Below are 13,057 nucleotides of genomic sequence, written 5' to 3' on the forward strand. Positions count from 1 at the left end.
ACTTATCTTGGGACGGAGGGAGTACATTTCACCATAAAAACCTGCAAGGAGAACAACATAAACAACAAATGCGGAAGATGCACCTATACCAAAAATTCAAATGCAAGATGTAAATGTAACAATAATACTCACTATGCAAGACTCAAGTGGACAAACTCAGAGCCATGAAATTGGGATTTTACCAGTAAAAGAGGCAGACCGCAACGCACGACACTCCATTCCTCTGAGAGACTTGTACATCTGGAATTCATCATTGACAAACACACATTAACACGCTTGAGTTTTTGACCTTTTATACACGCAGCTAGTAATTGAAAGTGTGTAAAACTATTTTTTTAGAAAAGTTATAAAAAGTTGAGTTACTATTAGCTAGACCGGATTTGACTGGAATGTAAACCTAAACCGGCTTAAATGAACCGTCATTTTTCAAAAAAAAAAACCGGAAACCCTACATAAACCCTGAAGTTTCTCTTCCTCACCACCTCCAATGGCGTCTCCGCCAATGCTCTATTTTCTTATCAGTCAAGAAACTATTACTCACTCTTAATTCACTTCTTATTTATGCATCAAAACCACGAAATAGACCTTTCTAATTAAGTAATTAAAATCTCTGTTGAGATTATGGCAAAAAATTGTGCATCCTGGATTTCAGCCGCGCTAACCTACGCTGCCTTCGGCGTCGACGAAGCCCACGCAGATGGACGCCCCAGTTTTTTGCCATTCTATAATTCGCCTCCCGCGGCTGAGTCGGAGACTCCTGAGCCAGCGGCAGACGAGCCACAACGGGTTCGCAATAATAATCCGAGAACGACTTCAGCCGGATTCGACCCGGAGGCTTTGGAGAGGGGCGTCGATGCTTTGAAGGAGGTTGCCAGCTCTCAGCATGGTGCTAAGAAGGTTTGGAAGTTTCCCATTTTTTTCGGTTCCCGGATTAGATTAGTTAAGCTGTTTGATTGGGGATTTTTTTTGGCTTAGGCGTTTGAGTTTATGAAAAAGCGAGAAGAAACGAAACTGCAAGAATTAAGCTCAAAAGCTACGGAATTCAAGACAATTCAAGCTCAAGCCGAATCTGTAAGTCTCGTCGCACTGTTTGCTTCCAGTTTAAAATTAACCTTGTTCTTAATTATTTGATTTCCAGTTTTTTTTCTTCTTTTCATAACTGGCATTTATCATAATTTAGATTGAGTAAAGATTAATTGTTGTGAATCATTTGGAAGAACAAGATTTCATGTTTAAATTTAATAGTGAGTGTATTTCCTACCACATTGCATGTCTTTCTCGGCATGATGGCATTTTAGCTGGTAAAATTGAGATCGAATCTCCTGTTAAACAAGTAGTATTGTGTTTATTTGAGCAGGAATATGAATGAGAGTGTATGTTGTTGAGCTTTTTCTTTGTTATTCACTAAGTAATCTTGCACATTCTTTTCATTAAGCAACAGTTACTTCATTGCTTTATTTAGAGTTCAGAGGGTTTTAACTCTCATTCTCATTAAATGAAAATTGTGACTCTTTTAATGGAGTATTCTTATGAAAGAATCCCGCGTATACTTCACCAATCAAGGAACAAAACTAGGAATAGTAGCATTTTCATTACCCGTCAATATTTCCTCTTCCAAGGCCTGAGAACTAGAGATTTGGGGTGTTTTTCAATGCTTCAATATCAATCATTAATGACAAGATTGTAGGATGAAACATGAATAATGTTTCTATATTTTCCAGGAGAAACAATCAATAGTCCACCATGAGCAGAAAAAGTTAGCTCAACAAAAAGCAGAAATAAAATCACAGATGGCTAGATACGAAGACGAATTAGCCAGGAAAAGAATGCAGGTATGTTATCCTTTACATTCACGTGCAGTGAAGCATTAGGTTTTTCCTGTATTAGATTTCTAGGAGTATCCTGTAAATCTGGAGCTTTGCAGGCAGAGGGTGAACACCAAAGGGGTAGAAATCAAGAACTTGTAAAAATGCAAGAGGAATCGGCTTTGAGGCAAGAGGCTGCTAGACAAGCAAGCGAGGAACAAATTCAAGCACAGCGTCGTCAAACTGAAAGAGAGAAGGCTGAGATAGAACGTGAAACTATTAGGGTCAGGGCTATGGCTGAAGCAGAGGGAAGAGCCCATGAGGCCAAGCTTGGAGAGGATGTCAGCAGACGAATGCTAGTTGAACGTGCAAATGCAGAACGAGAGAAATGGGTTGCTACTATTAACACAGCATTTGATCACATTGGAGGTTTTTTCTCTCGAATAAACTGCAGATCTTTACCTTTCTAGAAATAGTTTTAGTTTCACTGCTCATTTTGTTGCAAACACTCTGCTGTTCATCTGTTAGAGCTTGTATATTCTACTAGAAGCTAATATACTTTTTGAACTTTTAGTGCGGGATCAACTTCATACCTTTTGTGAGTTACTACTATAAAATTAGTGCAAGTTGGTTTTTGTTTATGAAAGTATAAGCTTATATTTCCCATTTATTTAATTTTTGTCTTGCCTTGAGTCATCATTAATAGATGGCTGCATATTTCATTTAATGTTACTTCTCCAACTCCAAATGTTCCCTTAAATGTAGGAGGGTTACGGGCTATTTTAACGGATCAGAATAAGATGGTCGTGGCAGTGGGAGGGATAACAGCTCTAGCAGCAGGTGTTTATACGACAAGGTACTATATTTATGAATGTCAAGTTGTTAACCTCAAAATCCTTTGCAGTATATTGTCTACCTTCGCCTTAAAAAAACTCGTCTTGCCAAAATAAGTAGTGTCACACCCATTTCAAAACTTTTATATATCTATGTTTTTTCTCATTTTAAATCCACTTGTCATTTATCGCCATATGTGGTTTTGCGTTATTTGACTAAATTGTTCTTCTGCAAGAGCCACTTTCTAACAAGCACGACATTTTAGTTTGGGTGATGCTTTTAAGAAATTCAGTTCTAACATTTTGTTGACTTACATATTTTGTAAAAATGCATTTTTTTTCCGGGCATTACATTTCAAGGACAATGGAAGTTTTATTACATTGGCATTGGAATCTTCAGTTTTATTTCAGCGCTTTTCTAAACACTTGCAATATATATTTGGATTTCAGAGAGGGTGCAAGGGTGGTTTGGAGTTATGTGGATCGAATCTTAGGACAACCATCCCTGATTCGAGAATCTTCACGGGGTAAATACCCATGGTCTGGGCTGTTTTCACACGGCATAAGCACCCTTTACGGAGGTGCTAAGACAGGTTCTGGCTCACAAGCCAGAAAAGGTTTTGGGGATGTTATCTTACATCCTCGCCTACAGAAACGGATTGAGCATTTGGCTAGTTCAACTGCACATACAAAAGTTCATAAGGCACCATATAGAAACATGCTCTTCTATGGACCACCAGGAACCGGGAAGACGATGGCTGCTAGGGAGCTTGCCCACAAATCTGTATGGCGGCATCATAACCTTTTTCCTTCTTGATGGATGTTTTAATTATTTCAACACTCTTGCTTTAGCTTAAAGTAGGCACTAAGAAATATAACTGCACTCACACAAAAAAAATGTGTGTTCACTCACTCACTGTTTATTGTCATCGAGCAATTCTCCCGGTGGCAGGATAGATTGGGCTGGCATGCACCACATCTCACGTGTGATTTCACAAGTCAAGGGTTTTCCGTAGATAGGCATGACTGTGATTATTGTGAGCCCGTTTTCTAATATCGTCTATGTGCTATGCTTATAGGGACTTGACTATGCACTGATGACTGGAGGTGATGTTGCGCCACTGGGCTCTCAAGCTGTAACCAAGATACACCAGATGTTCGATTGGGCCAAGAAATCTAACAAGGGTTTGTTGCTTTTCATTGATGAGGCAGATGCCTTCTTGTGCGAGTGAGTCAAACTATGTTTGCCATAATCTTCATCTGTATAAATACGAAGTCTAAATGAAGCATTACTTCCATATTAACATTTGAACATCTCCAGGCGGAATAAAACCTACATGAGTGAAGCTCAGAGGAGTGCTCTGAATGCACTCCTGTTCCGTACGGGAGACCAGTCCAAGGATATAGTCCTTGCTCTTGCAACGAACCGCCCTGGTGATCTTGATTCAGCTGTTTCAGATCGTATCGATGAAGTCCTGGAATTTCCTTTACCCGGTGAGGATGAGCGTTTCAAGTTGCTTAACTTGTACCTGGATAAGTACATAGCACAAGCAGGGGCAAGAAAGCCAGGACTATTTGCCAGGTTATTCAGGAAGCAGCAAAATAGAATAGAGATACAAGGACTCAACGATGAAATCATTAGGGAAGCTGCAGCAAAGACTGAAGGCTTTTCTGGAAGAGAAATCGCCAAGCTTATGGCGAGCGTTCAAGCAGCAGTGTATGGTAGTGAGAAATGTGTGTTGGATTCCGATCTGTTTCGGGAGGTGGTGAATTACAAAGTTGCAGAGCATCATCAAAGAAAGAAACTAGCTGGAACTGAAGAGAACCTAACCAAGTCCACCCTTTGATGGTTTTTGTGTTGAAATTAAACATGAATCATATGATTCTTTTTCCTCTAAAGCGAGGAAGTTTTGGTGTAGCTTAGCTTAGCATCCATTGGCAACATTGCTTATATACAGTGCTTGCACCAATAATGAAATCATTGTATCATTTTTTTGTTATTCTCTACCAAGATTAACTCACTTAACAAAACCAGGCCTTATGATGAAAACTGATAAGCAAATGTAAATGATATAAGAAAATGTTAATGCTCCAGGAGCAAAGTTTCATTCAAAATGTGCAAAAGCATCCTTATTTTGAGGAGAAAGAATACTTGGCAGTAATGCCAAACACCATGTTATCTGAAAATTACAGCTTATAACAACTGGGATGACTGGCTTTTAAAACAGCACAACCAGAGACATTGTCTAGTGATGATGGTCTTGCACATAGCGTAAACCACAATACTTGCACACAGCTGGCTCGTCCTTGTCGAGGCATATGAACTCAATTGGATGACCCAGTGCCGGGTTACTATCTGTAGTAAAGTCAAAAGGGTGAGACACCTAGTAAAACATTATAAAGATGATCACTGATTTACTATTCATAAAGGAGGAAATTCAGATATATAACAAATTCTGCATCTCGACAGAAACAAATATTAGCAACACAAACCTCCTTCACAAACAGCAATCCTGTCCTCTACTTTGATTGGTGGAACTTCATTGATCAACTCCATTGGAGACTTTTTACTCGTATCCTATGTCAGCATCCGTAAACCATAATTAGAATACGAGACTGCGTTACTGCTTCTCGTGAAGATGATGTGTCACAAGTGCTAATATGCGAACAAACCAGGGGCAGAGTGCCAATTTCTGAAACCTATAAGATAATTTTGAGTATTACTATAACCTAAAAGTAAGTAGCAATTGACTAAGGGGGGTATGGAACTATGTATACCTACAAATCATAATCAAATTTCAAGCGTATTTTTATACACTAGCCCAGATAGAGCAAGGAAACGGTTTCCTAGTAGATTGGTAAATTACACGCATACTGCCCGCTCATGTAATTGGTGAAGAGATCAATGGCCAACTCAAGTGTGATCTTAATCATCAAAGCCTACTCAACCGGATACACCACTCAATACTCAAACATTTCTTATTGTCCTCTCATTCAATAGCCTAAATAGATCATACCACTCTCATATTTTCCTAAACTAGGAACAAACGGAAAACCATGATCTCATTTATCACTCCTCATATTTCCAAAAAATTATACACCAGTCCATGGATATCCTGTCTATATGCGAGGATATCAACTGACAACAGTGCAAGTGCAGACACTCTATAGCGTACAGTAGAGACAATTTCCTCTAAACCAGATTGCAAAACTTCAGGTGTCATACATAATGCCCTCTCTTCGTCTAATATAGTCAACTCAAGAAGAAGGCAATCAGAAACATCTGCAACCGTAGCAGAGACTCAATCTAGGAGGGAATATAGGACCGGAAAAACAGAATATTAACATCATCTTGCAGTTGCCCTTCCGTTTTTTGAGAAAAAATTATTGATCTACCTAAATAATCATGACAAAAAAATCTGGAGTTTTCTACGACCTTCGTGTCCCTTTGAATTGATAAAACAAAAGATTTAAAAAAACAATACGAACAAATTCGCGATTACAGATATTCAAATCGACATCAACAAAGCCCCCGCGCCAATAAAAGCAATCATATACTGGAATAAGAAAAGAGCATAAAAAAAAACTCGGAAATTTTCATCACAAAACGAACGAATAACACGAATTTCCCCAGCATATGTATAATTAGATACCTGCATCCATTTTTGGGTATGAGAGGTGGAAACTTCGCTACTAACGATGCCGCTGAGGTTCCTCGAAGATCCAGTTAGAGTTTTCATGAGGTTTGTCGCCATTGTTAATGCATTATTTCTCCCGAATGCCGCCATTGTCGAGTGTGAGGTGTAGTAGAGAGGAGCTCGATTTTGTTCAAGAGAGAAAAGGGGTATATGAAGTGCTGTGCTGAATATAAATTCACAGTCAGTAGGCATCTAACAATTAAATTTCCAATTACTATATGTTATTTGGATTGTGGAGTATGTCCTTTCTTATGGTTAAGTGAGACTTTTCTAAATAAATAAAAGGCATAAATAAATATACAATTGAAAAGACAGAAATGTAGAGAAGATTATAAAGTACTTAAAATATATGAAATATACATTAATTTTTACTAAAAGAGTTATATGACGTAATTATAATGAGACAATATAAATTGAATAAGACTCAAGAATTTTGCAACGAATGGAGTAACAATCTACTAGTACAAAGGGCCATTTACCATCATTACATTTTCGGTCAATATACACTGACTCAACCATGAAAAATACTAGTACTATTATTGAATAATATTTAATGAAATTTTCATAATGTATTTTAAATAAATATAATAAAACATATTACAAAATACTTCGAAAATTGAAAAAATGTGTCGAACTATTGATTAGTATTATAATAAATACTTAAAACTATCTGAAAAGTGAAAACTAAAAGAAAATTGACAACTCATTCTCTTTGTTTTATTAATTTGCCATCCATGTGATTTCTAAGATAGTAATTAATAGTTCACAATGTTGCCGGTGGGACACATAAAAATATCATGGCTGAAAATCGAGCCATGTTTTTCAAAATTAGTTAAATCCGAATTAATCAAAAGTCGTGCATATTTCATTTTAAATACTAGTAATACAGAACAAATGTGAAATATTTTTACGGTTCAAGATTCTATTTGGATATTGGGTCCATTAATTTATTAATTTATAGAGTAAAAAACATGGTTAAAATTCGAAAGAAGTGTCTAGCATCTTTTACATGATAGTAAAACAGAAGCTATCCATGAAAATGTGGAAACTAGAGGAGTTTAGCTTCAATTTCCTCCAAGGTAAGCCCCTTTGTTTCAGGTATGTAAAAGAAGATGGAAATAATAGCTAAGATTGCTATTCCTCCGAAGATGAAAAACACAGCTCCTGCCCCAAGCAATTCCTGCAACCACGGTTAACACAAGATTTTACAATCTAATCTGAGAGTACTAGTACATATTAACGACAAAATTGCTTCAGTGTGTACCTGCAGTGGAGAAAATGCCAATGCCACAAGTGCATTCGCACCGAAATTTATGAGAACAGCGATACTCAATCCTCGTCCCCTTTGACGCAACGGGAAAATCTCGGAGATCATCAGCCAACCAATTGGACCAAATGATAGCTGCAGAATAAAAACGTTGATACTTGACATTACAGGATACAAAAGGCTGAAAGAAACAAAGACACAATATGCTCCTTTACAGAATATGGTAATTACACCCGTCGTTGAAGCATGAAATTACAGAAACATTTGAGATATTACGATAGCAGCTTTAACCACTTCTACACCCACAAAAGCGAGTTCCATAGGTGAGAGTTGTTTTATTACATCTCAGTATTGAGACCCAAAAAACACCTGATTTAGACCACAGAAAGTAATGTTGAGGCAATAATGCAATATCACAAATGGTATTACCTGGTAACAGCCAACGTATACGAGCAAAGCAACAACTGCCAAAGCAGGTACATTACCCAGGAAAGAGTAATAAGATCCTAGAAGAACTAGAGATACAGTCTGCCATGTGATACAAGTATGTCAGCAATAAGCTAAAGAGGCCAACAACTACTGGAAGAATGACTAAGAACTAAGTACTATGAAGTTTGATCATATATAAATATATTAAAGACGTGGAGAGATTACTTACAATGCCAGATACACCTCCAAGTAGCAAAGGTCTCCTACCCAGCCTATCAACAACCAAAACGGCCACCCCCGTCATAATCAGCTATAATTGAAAGGCAATTTGTGAGTATACCAGGATTACGTGTATGAAGTAAGAATAATTGACTACAACAGTAAATAGTGGAGAATAGAAGACTGAACAGGAAACAGAAATCTCTTAAACATATAGCACATACTCGAGAGCACTGTGATAACATAGTCCTAGAGAACAATAGCAATACTAGCAGTGGTGTGGAATCCAAACTAGGAGATGCTAGGAAGAAATTCAATTAATAATTATAACTATTAAATAGAAAGTGCAATGAATAGGATCCCAGAAACTGACCTTCAATAAACCAAGTAGAACAGACACCTTAGTCGCATCTGATGCTTCAGGAAATCCTGCACTCTACGATACCAAAATTATTAGAGTTGGAGATATGGCAAAGTCATAGAATTCAGTACTAGCGACCACATATGTTTAGCTTTCATGGCTGATGCAGAAGTAGTACCTGAAAAATTGTTGCGGCATAGTACAACACACTTGGTTGTCCTGTAATCTGCCATTAATAGATAAGATAGTTATGAGCTCATGCTTAGGTTTGTTTCTGGAAATTGAAACCCATTTATTCTGAACAATATACCTGCTGAAAGAGGACTAGCCCACCACCAATGATAAGTGCTTTCAAGCACTTACCCTGGAATACCTCAGCTAGCGTAGCTTCTTGCTCTTCACGCATGTAAGAAAGCTCAGACAAAATCTCATCCACTTTCTGAGGAGCTGATTCACCTATAGCTGCACCTCGCAATTGACATAAGCAATCTATGGCAACTTTTCTTAAAACCTGAGCATCTCCTTTTCCCTGTACCACTCGTAGAAGTATCCATCTAGGAGATGCAGGAAGCCACCACATTCCAACTCCCATCATCAGTGATAGAGGTACACTAACTCCATACATGTATCTCCAGCCAGTGACAATGTCAACCAAAAGGCTACCAGCAATATACCCAACCTAAACAAAGTCCCCAAAAGTCTTATTTACAGAACTTAAGTAGGAGTAGTTTGTAAGGATACGTTACAACTAAATATCACAAAGTTCAGTTTATGGTAAGAAAAAATATAATATGTGATTGAATAGCTTGTCTAAGTATGGAGCTTTTCATTTAAGGCAGGCTTACTCACTAGCATTCCAAGAACTATGAAGAATTCCTTAAGAGAGATAAGCCGCCCTCGTATTTGACTAGGAGCTGTTTCAGCAATGTACATTGGTGCAGCATGCATTGCCTATATATGCAGGAAAGTGAAGTCAGTTACAAAAAAAATTCAAGTAATACAACACCGTGCTCTTATTGCATGATTGTCACTTACTTCTGGGCCCAAAATGATTTCTCCTCTGTAAGTTTCATATTCATAGAAAACTTTACATTTGAAGATATATATACAAGTATATTTTTAGGAAATCTACTAAATCTTGATACTTGTCTCATAACAATGAGTGCAAAAGAAAAGAACTTGCAGTCATCAATTATCAGCAACTCCTCTGATGTATTAGCAGAAATGATCAAGAAATAATTGCATATGATAATAGCCATAATACACACACTTGGGGGGTGTGCAGAATGATCATCTTACCAGTCCAATTCCTATCCCATAAATGAAACGCCCAATCACCATGAGAGTAAAACTAGGAGCCAAAGCTGTAAGAAGACCACCAACAAGGTATGTAACAGCAGAAACAATCAATTCCTTTCTTCTTCCTGCAGTGTTTAGTATCAATTCATCCACAAATTGTGTATTGAGCAATACTAATACCAATCATTTGGTCTACATTGAAGTCATACTAACCTAGGAAGTCGGCAACATTAAATGCCAAAATTGAGCCTATCAGTGCACCATAAAGTGAGCCACTGGTCTGCCAGAATTAGGAGGCAGAAACAGAAAACATGATTTTCCCAAACAGAAATATGCTACAGAAAAGCCCTGGCCAACAGGAGAGGACATATAATATGTGTATGAGTGTGTGTGAGGTAACAACCAGGAAGGGCGGGCTTGCTTACAATTAGACCAACTTGCAGAGAAGACAAGTTATACCATGAGATCCCACTAAATGTGGCTGACTGCAGGAATGAAACACAGATTGACATTAGCATATAATTTGTAATGAAAGAGTTCCAAGAAATAACAGGACCCGTGTGCCAATCAGTAAATTTAGGAATATGTTTTACAGATCAACTAGTCATGTTAATTCTGTGCTGCTAGAGCTCTACAACCACATGTGCCAATCAGTTCTAGAATATTGTGGGGAGTGGTGGGAAGTCTTATGTTTAAAACCACCACCTCCCATATGCAATACCTGAATGGAAATAGTAGCAGAAGATGTAGCTCCAATATCATAACCATATAGCAGTCCTCCAAAAGCGGGGAACAGAAACCTGATCCATGATCAAACAATTAGCCGAAAATAATCAGCACATCCAGATATGCCAAAATGTATCCTAAATTTGATAATCAAATGGAAATTATGAAACCAAATCAGCTATTAGCTAATGAGAAGTTGTAAACTCACGGAAGAATCGCAGAAACCACAGAATACTCCTCAACTTCGTTGCTTCCATTCTTCAATAGAGGCTCTTGCTCGGTACCAATTTCACCGGAAGACGTTCCGTCCTATCAATTACAAAATAAGAAAAAAGAAATATCGTCAAAACGACAGCGAACTATGGCATCATATTATCGGATAGCAACTCAAATCAGCAAGTCAACATTTAGTGGGGGAAAAAAAGGCACAAGCAGCAACTGCTTCAAGAAGAGCAAACAACTTCACATATAAAAATTGCGATAGAATGGATGAAATGAAGAAGATCAAGTTGGTAAAATGAACCTTAGAAATGGAGGAAAATCTCGGTCGCTCGACATCGGAAGCCATAGCAGAGTTGGGAAACTCGCGAAATCAATCAAAACTAAAGCACCGCTCTGTGATCTAACCACGTTGTTGATTTAATACACTGTGGTTGTTGGGAAAAAAGAGTAGTAGTTTATTTTTATCTTTGTCGTTGAATTTATCGGATAGATATGTGAGTAGGTGGATGCAATGTAAGTGACTAGCAAACTGTTTTGGTCACGTGATTTTATTTACGAGTACAAATAAAGCGGAGTATTTTTCAAGACATGTTACAATTTTCAATCTTATAGTTAATAGATTTCTGTGTACTTAATTATATTGAAATTATGTCAGCAAGAATAACCATGTAAAGGATTGTAGAATATGTGATACTAGTAAATTGGAAGTGTTTTGTTTTTAGCAAGAAACCGTGTGATAGTTTAAGATTTGTACTACGTATTTAAATTCATATTCATATTTCATACTATACTACAAATGTCATAGTATTTCATTTTTGTGAGTACTTAATGACTTGTTATATAATGTGTCACATTGAACATTAGTTTTGTAAAAGATTTTCAATTGATCCGATGACAACATGGTCGGACGCACACAGTATCTACTCTTGTTTATAATTACATGGCTTCACTTCTAAATTCTTTTCAAAAAAAAAATAAATTAGACACTATACGCACCATGTGACAAACTGAATACATATCATAGATTGGATTATGCTTATTAATACGGTCAGCTACCAGTCAAAATCATCACTCCATCATATTGACACCCTAACGCATCACACCCGTGGAATTAAAATTGTCCACGCCGACATACTAATAAATACAGTATTAAACCCAACCAAAATGTTACTCTCTGTCATTTAAATATCTCAATGCTATGAGATTGACTATTAAATGTTCAATTCATTTTATATTTTTATTAATTTATTGTATTCATATTTTATTAGCATAAAATTATGGAGTATTTTTAACTTTATTATTATACTTTTCTTAAAATTTATATCGAACAAACTTATACAATTGTATTTAGGTTGCGTTTGGTATACGGAATTGGAGGTGTGGAATTGGAATTGAAACCTTCAATTCCAAATCCATTGTTTGGTATTAGAAAAATTCTTGGATTTGGAATTGAATTCCAATTCCAAATCCTCCAATTCCACAATTTGAATTCCACATGAAAAATAGTGGAATTTCAAATCTTTATTAAATTACACACACGATGCATATTTCTCACACACATTGCATACACACACATAACACACGTTCACACACACACACACACAACACATGTTCACACATACACACACTACACACATCCTCACACACAAACACATATACACACACACACACTGCACACACCCACATTCACACACACACATTCACCATTCACACACACACACACTGCACACACACACATAGTACACACATTCACCATTCACAACACACACATTCTTACCCACACACTAGACACATCCTCAAACACACACAACGCACACACACACAAAGTGCATACACACACATCACAAACACAGTACACAACACACACATACACATTGCACACACACAACACACTCACAATCAATTTTTTAAATTCAATTCCATATCAATTATTTCATTTTGCCAAACAAAGGATTTGGAATTGAATTCCAAATCAATTCCTTCCAATTCCAATTCCGTGTACCAAACGGACCCTTATTTATAAATGGATGAAGTATTTTATACTGAGGAAAATTAGGTTCTTGGTGGTGTGTGTGGGGAAGAAGAAATTAAAGAGAAGGGGAATAAAAGCATTTGATTTTGATTAATATTTTTCATGTTTTTATTTTAAGGGTTTTCTATTTTACAATATTTTAGAAATTTTTAAAAAAATAAAAAAT

At 37.0% G+C, this 13,057-nt stretch overlaps 3 protein-coding genes across 4 annotated transcripts; 1 reads left to right on the top strand and 2 right to left on the bottom strand.

Annotated features, from left to right (window-relative positions):
* Window positions 1-482: 482 nt before the first annotated feature.
* LOC125205841 (ATPase family AAA domain-containing protein 3-like) lies at window positions 483-4,634 on the top strand. The gene is made up of 8 exons (XM_048104994.1): window positions 483-897; window positions 976-1,071; window positions 1,722-1,832; window positions 1,925-2,234; window positions 2,571-2,661; window positions 3,089-3,422; window positions 3,718-3,866; window positions 3,960-4,634. Exons 1-8 carry the CDS (start codon window positions 622-624, stop codon window positions 4,483-4,485), a joined length of 1,893 nt encoding a protein of 630 aa, XP_047960951.1. The 5' UTR covers window positions 483-621; the 3' UTR covers window positions 4,486-4,634.
* Window positions 4,635-4,711: 77 nt separating this feature from the next.
* On the bottom strand, window positions 4,712-6,547 carry LOC125205842 (NADH dehydrogenase [ubiquinone] iron-sulfur protein 6, mitochondrial-like). 2 transcript variants are annotated; one of them, XM_048104997.1, is made up of 3 exons: window positions 6,292-6,515; window positions 5,132-5,216; window positions 4,712-4,994 (listed from the first exon to the last, which is right to left on the bottom strand). In XM_048104997.1, the coding sequence occupies exons 1-3, from the start codon at window positions 6,424-6,426 to the stop codon at window positions 4,885-4,887; spliced, it is 330 nt and encodes a 109-aa protein (XP_047960954.1). In that variant the 5' UTR covers window positions 6,427-6,515; the 3' UTR covers window positions 4,712-4,884. The 2 variants fall into 2 exon arrangements, with proteins under 2 accessions (XP_047960954.1, XP_047960955.1); XM_048104998.1 differs by lacking the exon at window positions 4,712-4,994 and having other exon boundaries at window positions 5,202-5,338; window positions 6,292-6,547.
* Window positions 6,548-7,261: 714 nt separating this feature from the next.
* On the bottom strand, window positions 7,262-11,318 carry LOC125207628 (D-xylose-proton symporter-like 2). Its single transcript, XM_048107048.1, has 14 exons — window positions 11,161-11,318; window positions 10,846-10,946; window positions 10,633-10,711; window positions 10,337-10,396; window positions 10,125-10,191; window positions 9,912-10,036; window positions 9,462-9,563; window positions 8,923-9,291; window positions 8,791-8,838; window positions 8,625-8,687; window positions 8,262-8,342; window positions 8,033-8,131; window positions 7,601-7,738; window positions 7,262-7,516 (listed from the first exon to the last, which is right to left on the bottom strand). The coding sequence occupies exons 1-14, from the start codon at window positions 11,203-11,205 to the stop codon at window positions 7,385-7,387; spliced, it is 1,509 nt and encodes a 502-aa protein (XP_047963005.1). The 5' UTR covers window positions 11,206-11,318; the 3' UTR covers window positions 7,262-7,384.
* Between the last annotated feature and the right edge of the window lie 1,739 nt (window positions 11,319-13,057).

Source organism: Salvia hispanica, chromosome 2 (assembly GCF_023119035.1).
Source record: "Salvia hispanica cultivar TCC Black 2014 chromosome 2, UniMelb_Shisp_WGS_1.0, whole genome shotgun sequence".
Taxonomy (NCBI): domain Eukaryota; kingdom Viridiplantae; phylum Streptophyta; class Magnoliopsida; order Lamiales; family Lamiaceae; genus Salvia; species Salvia hispanica.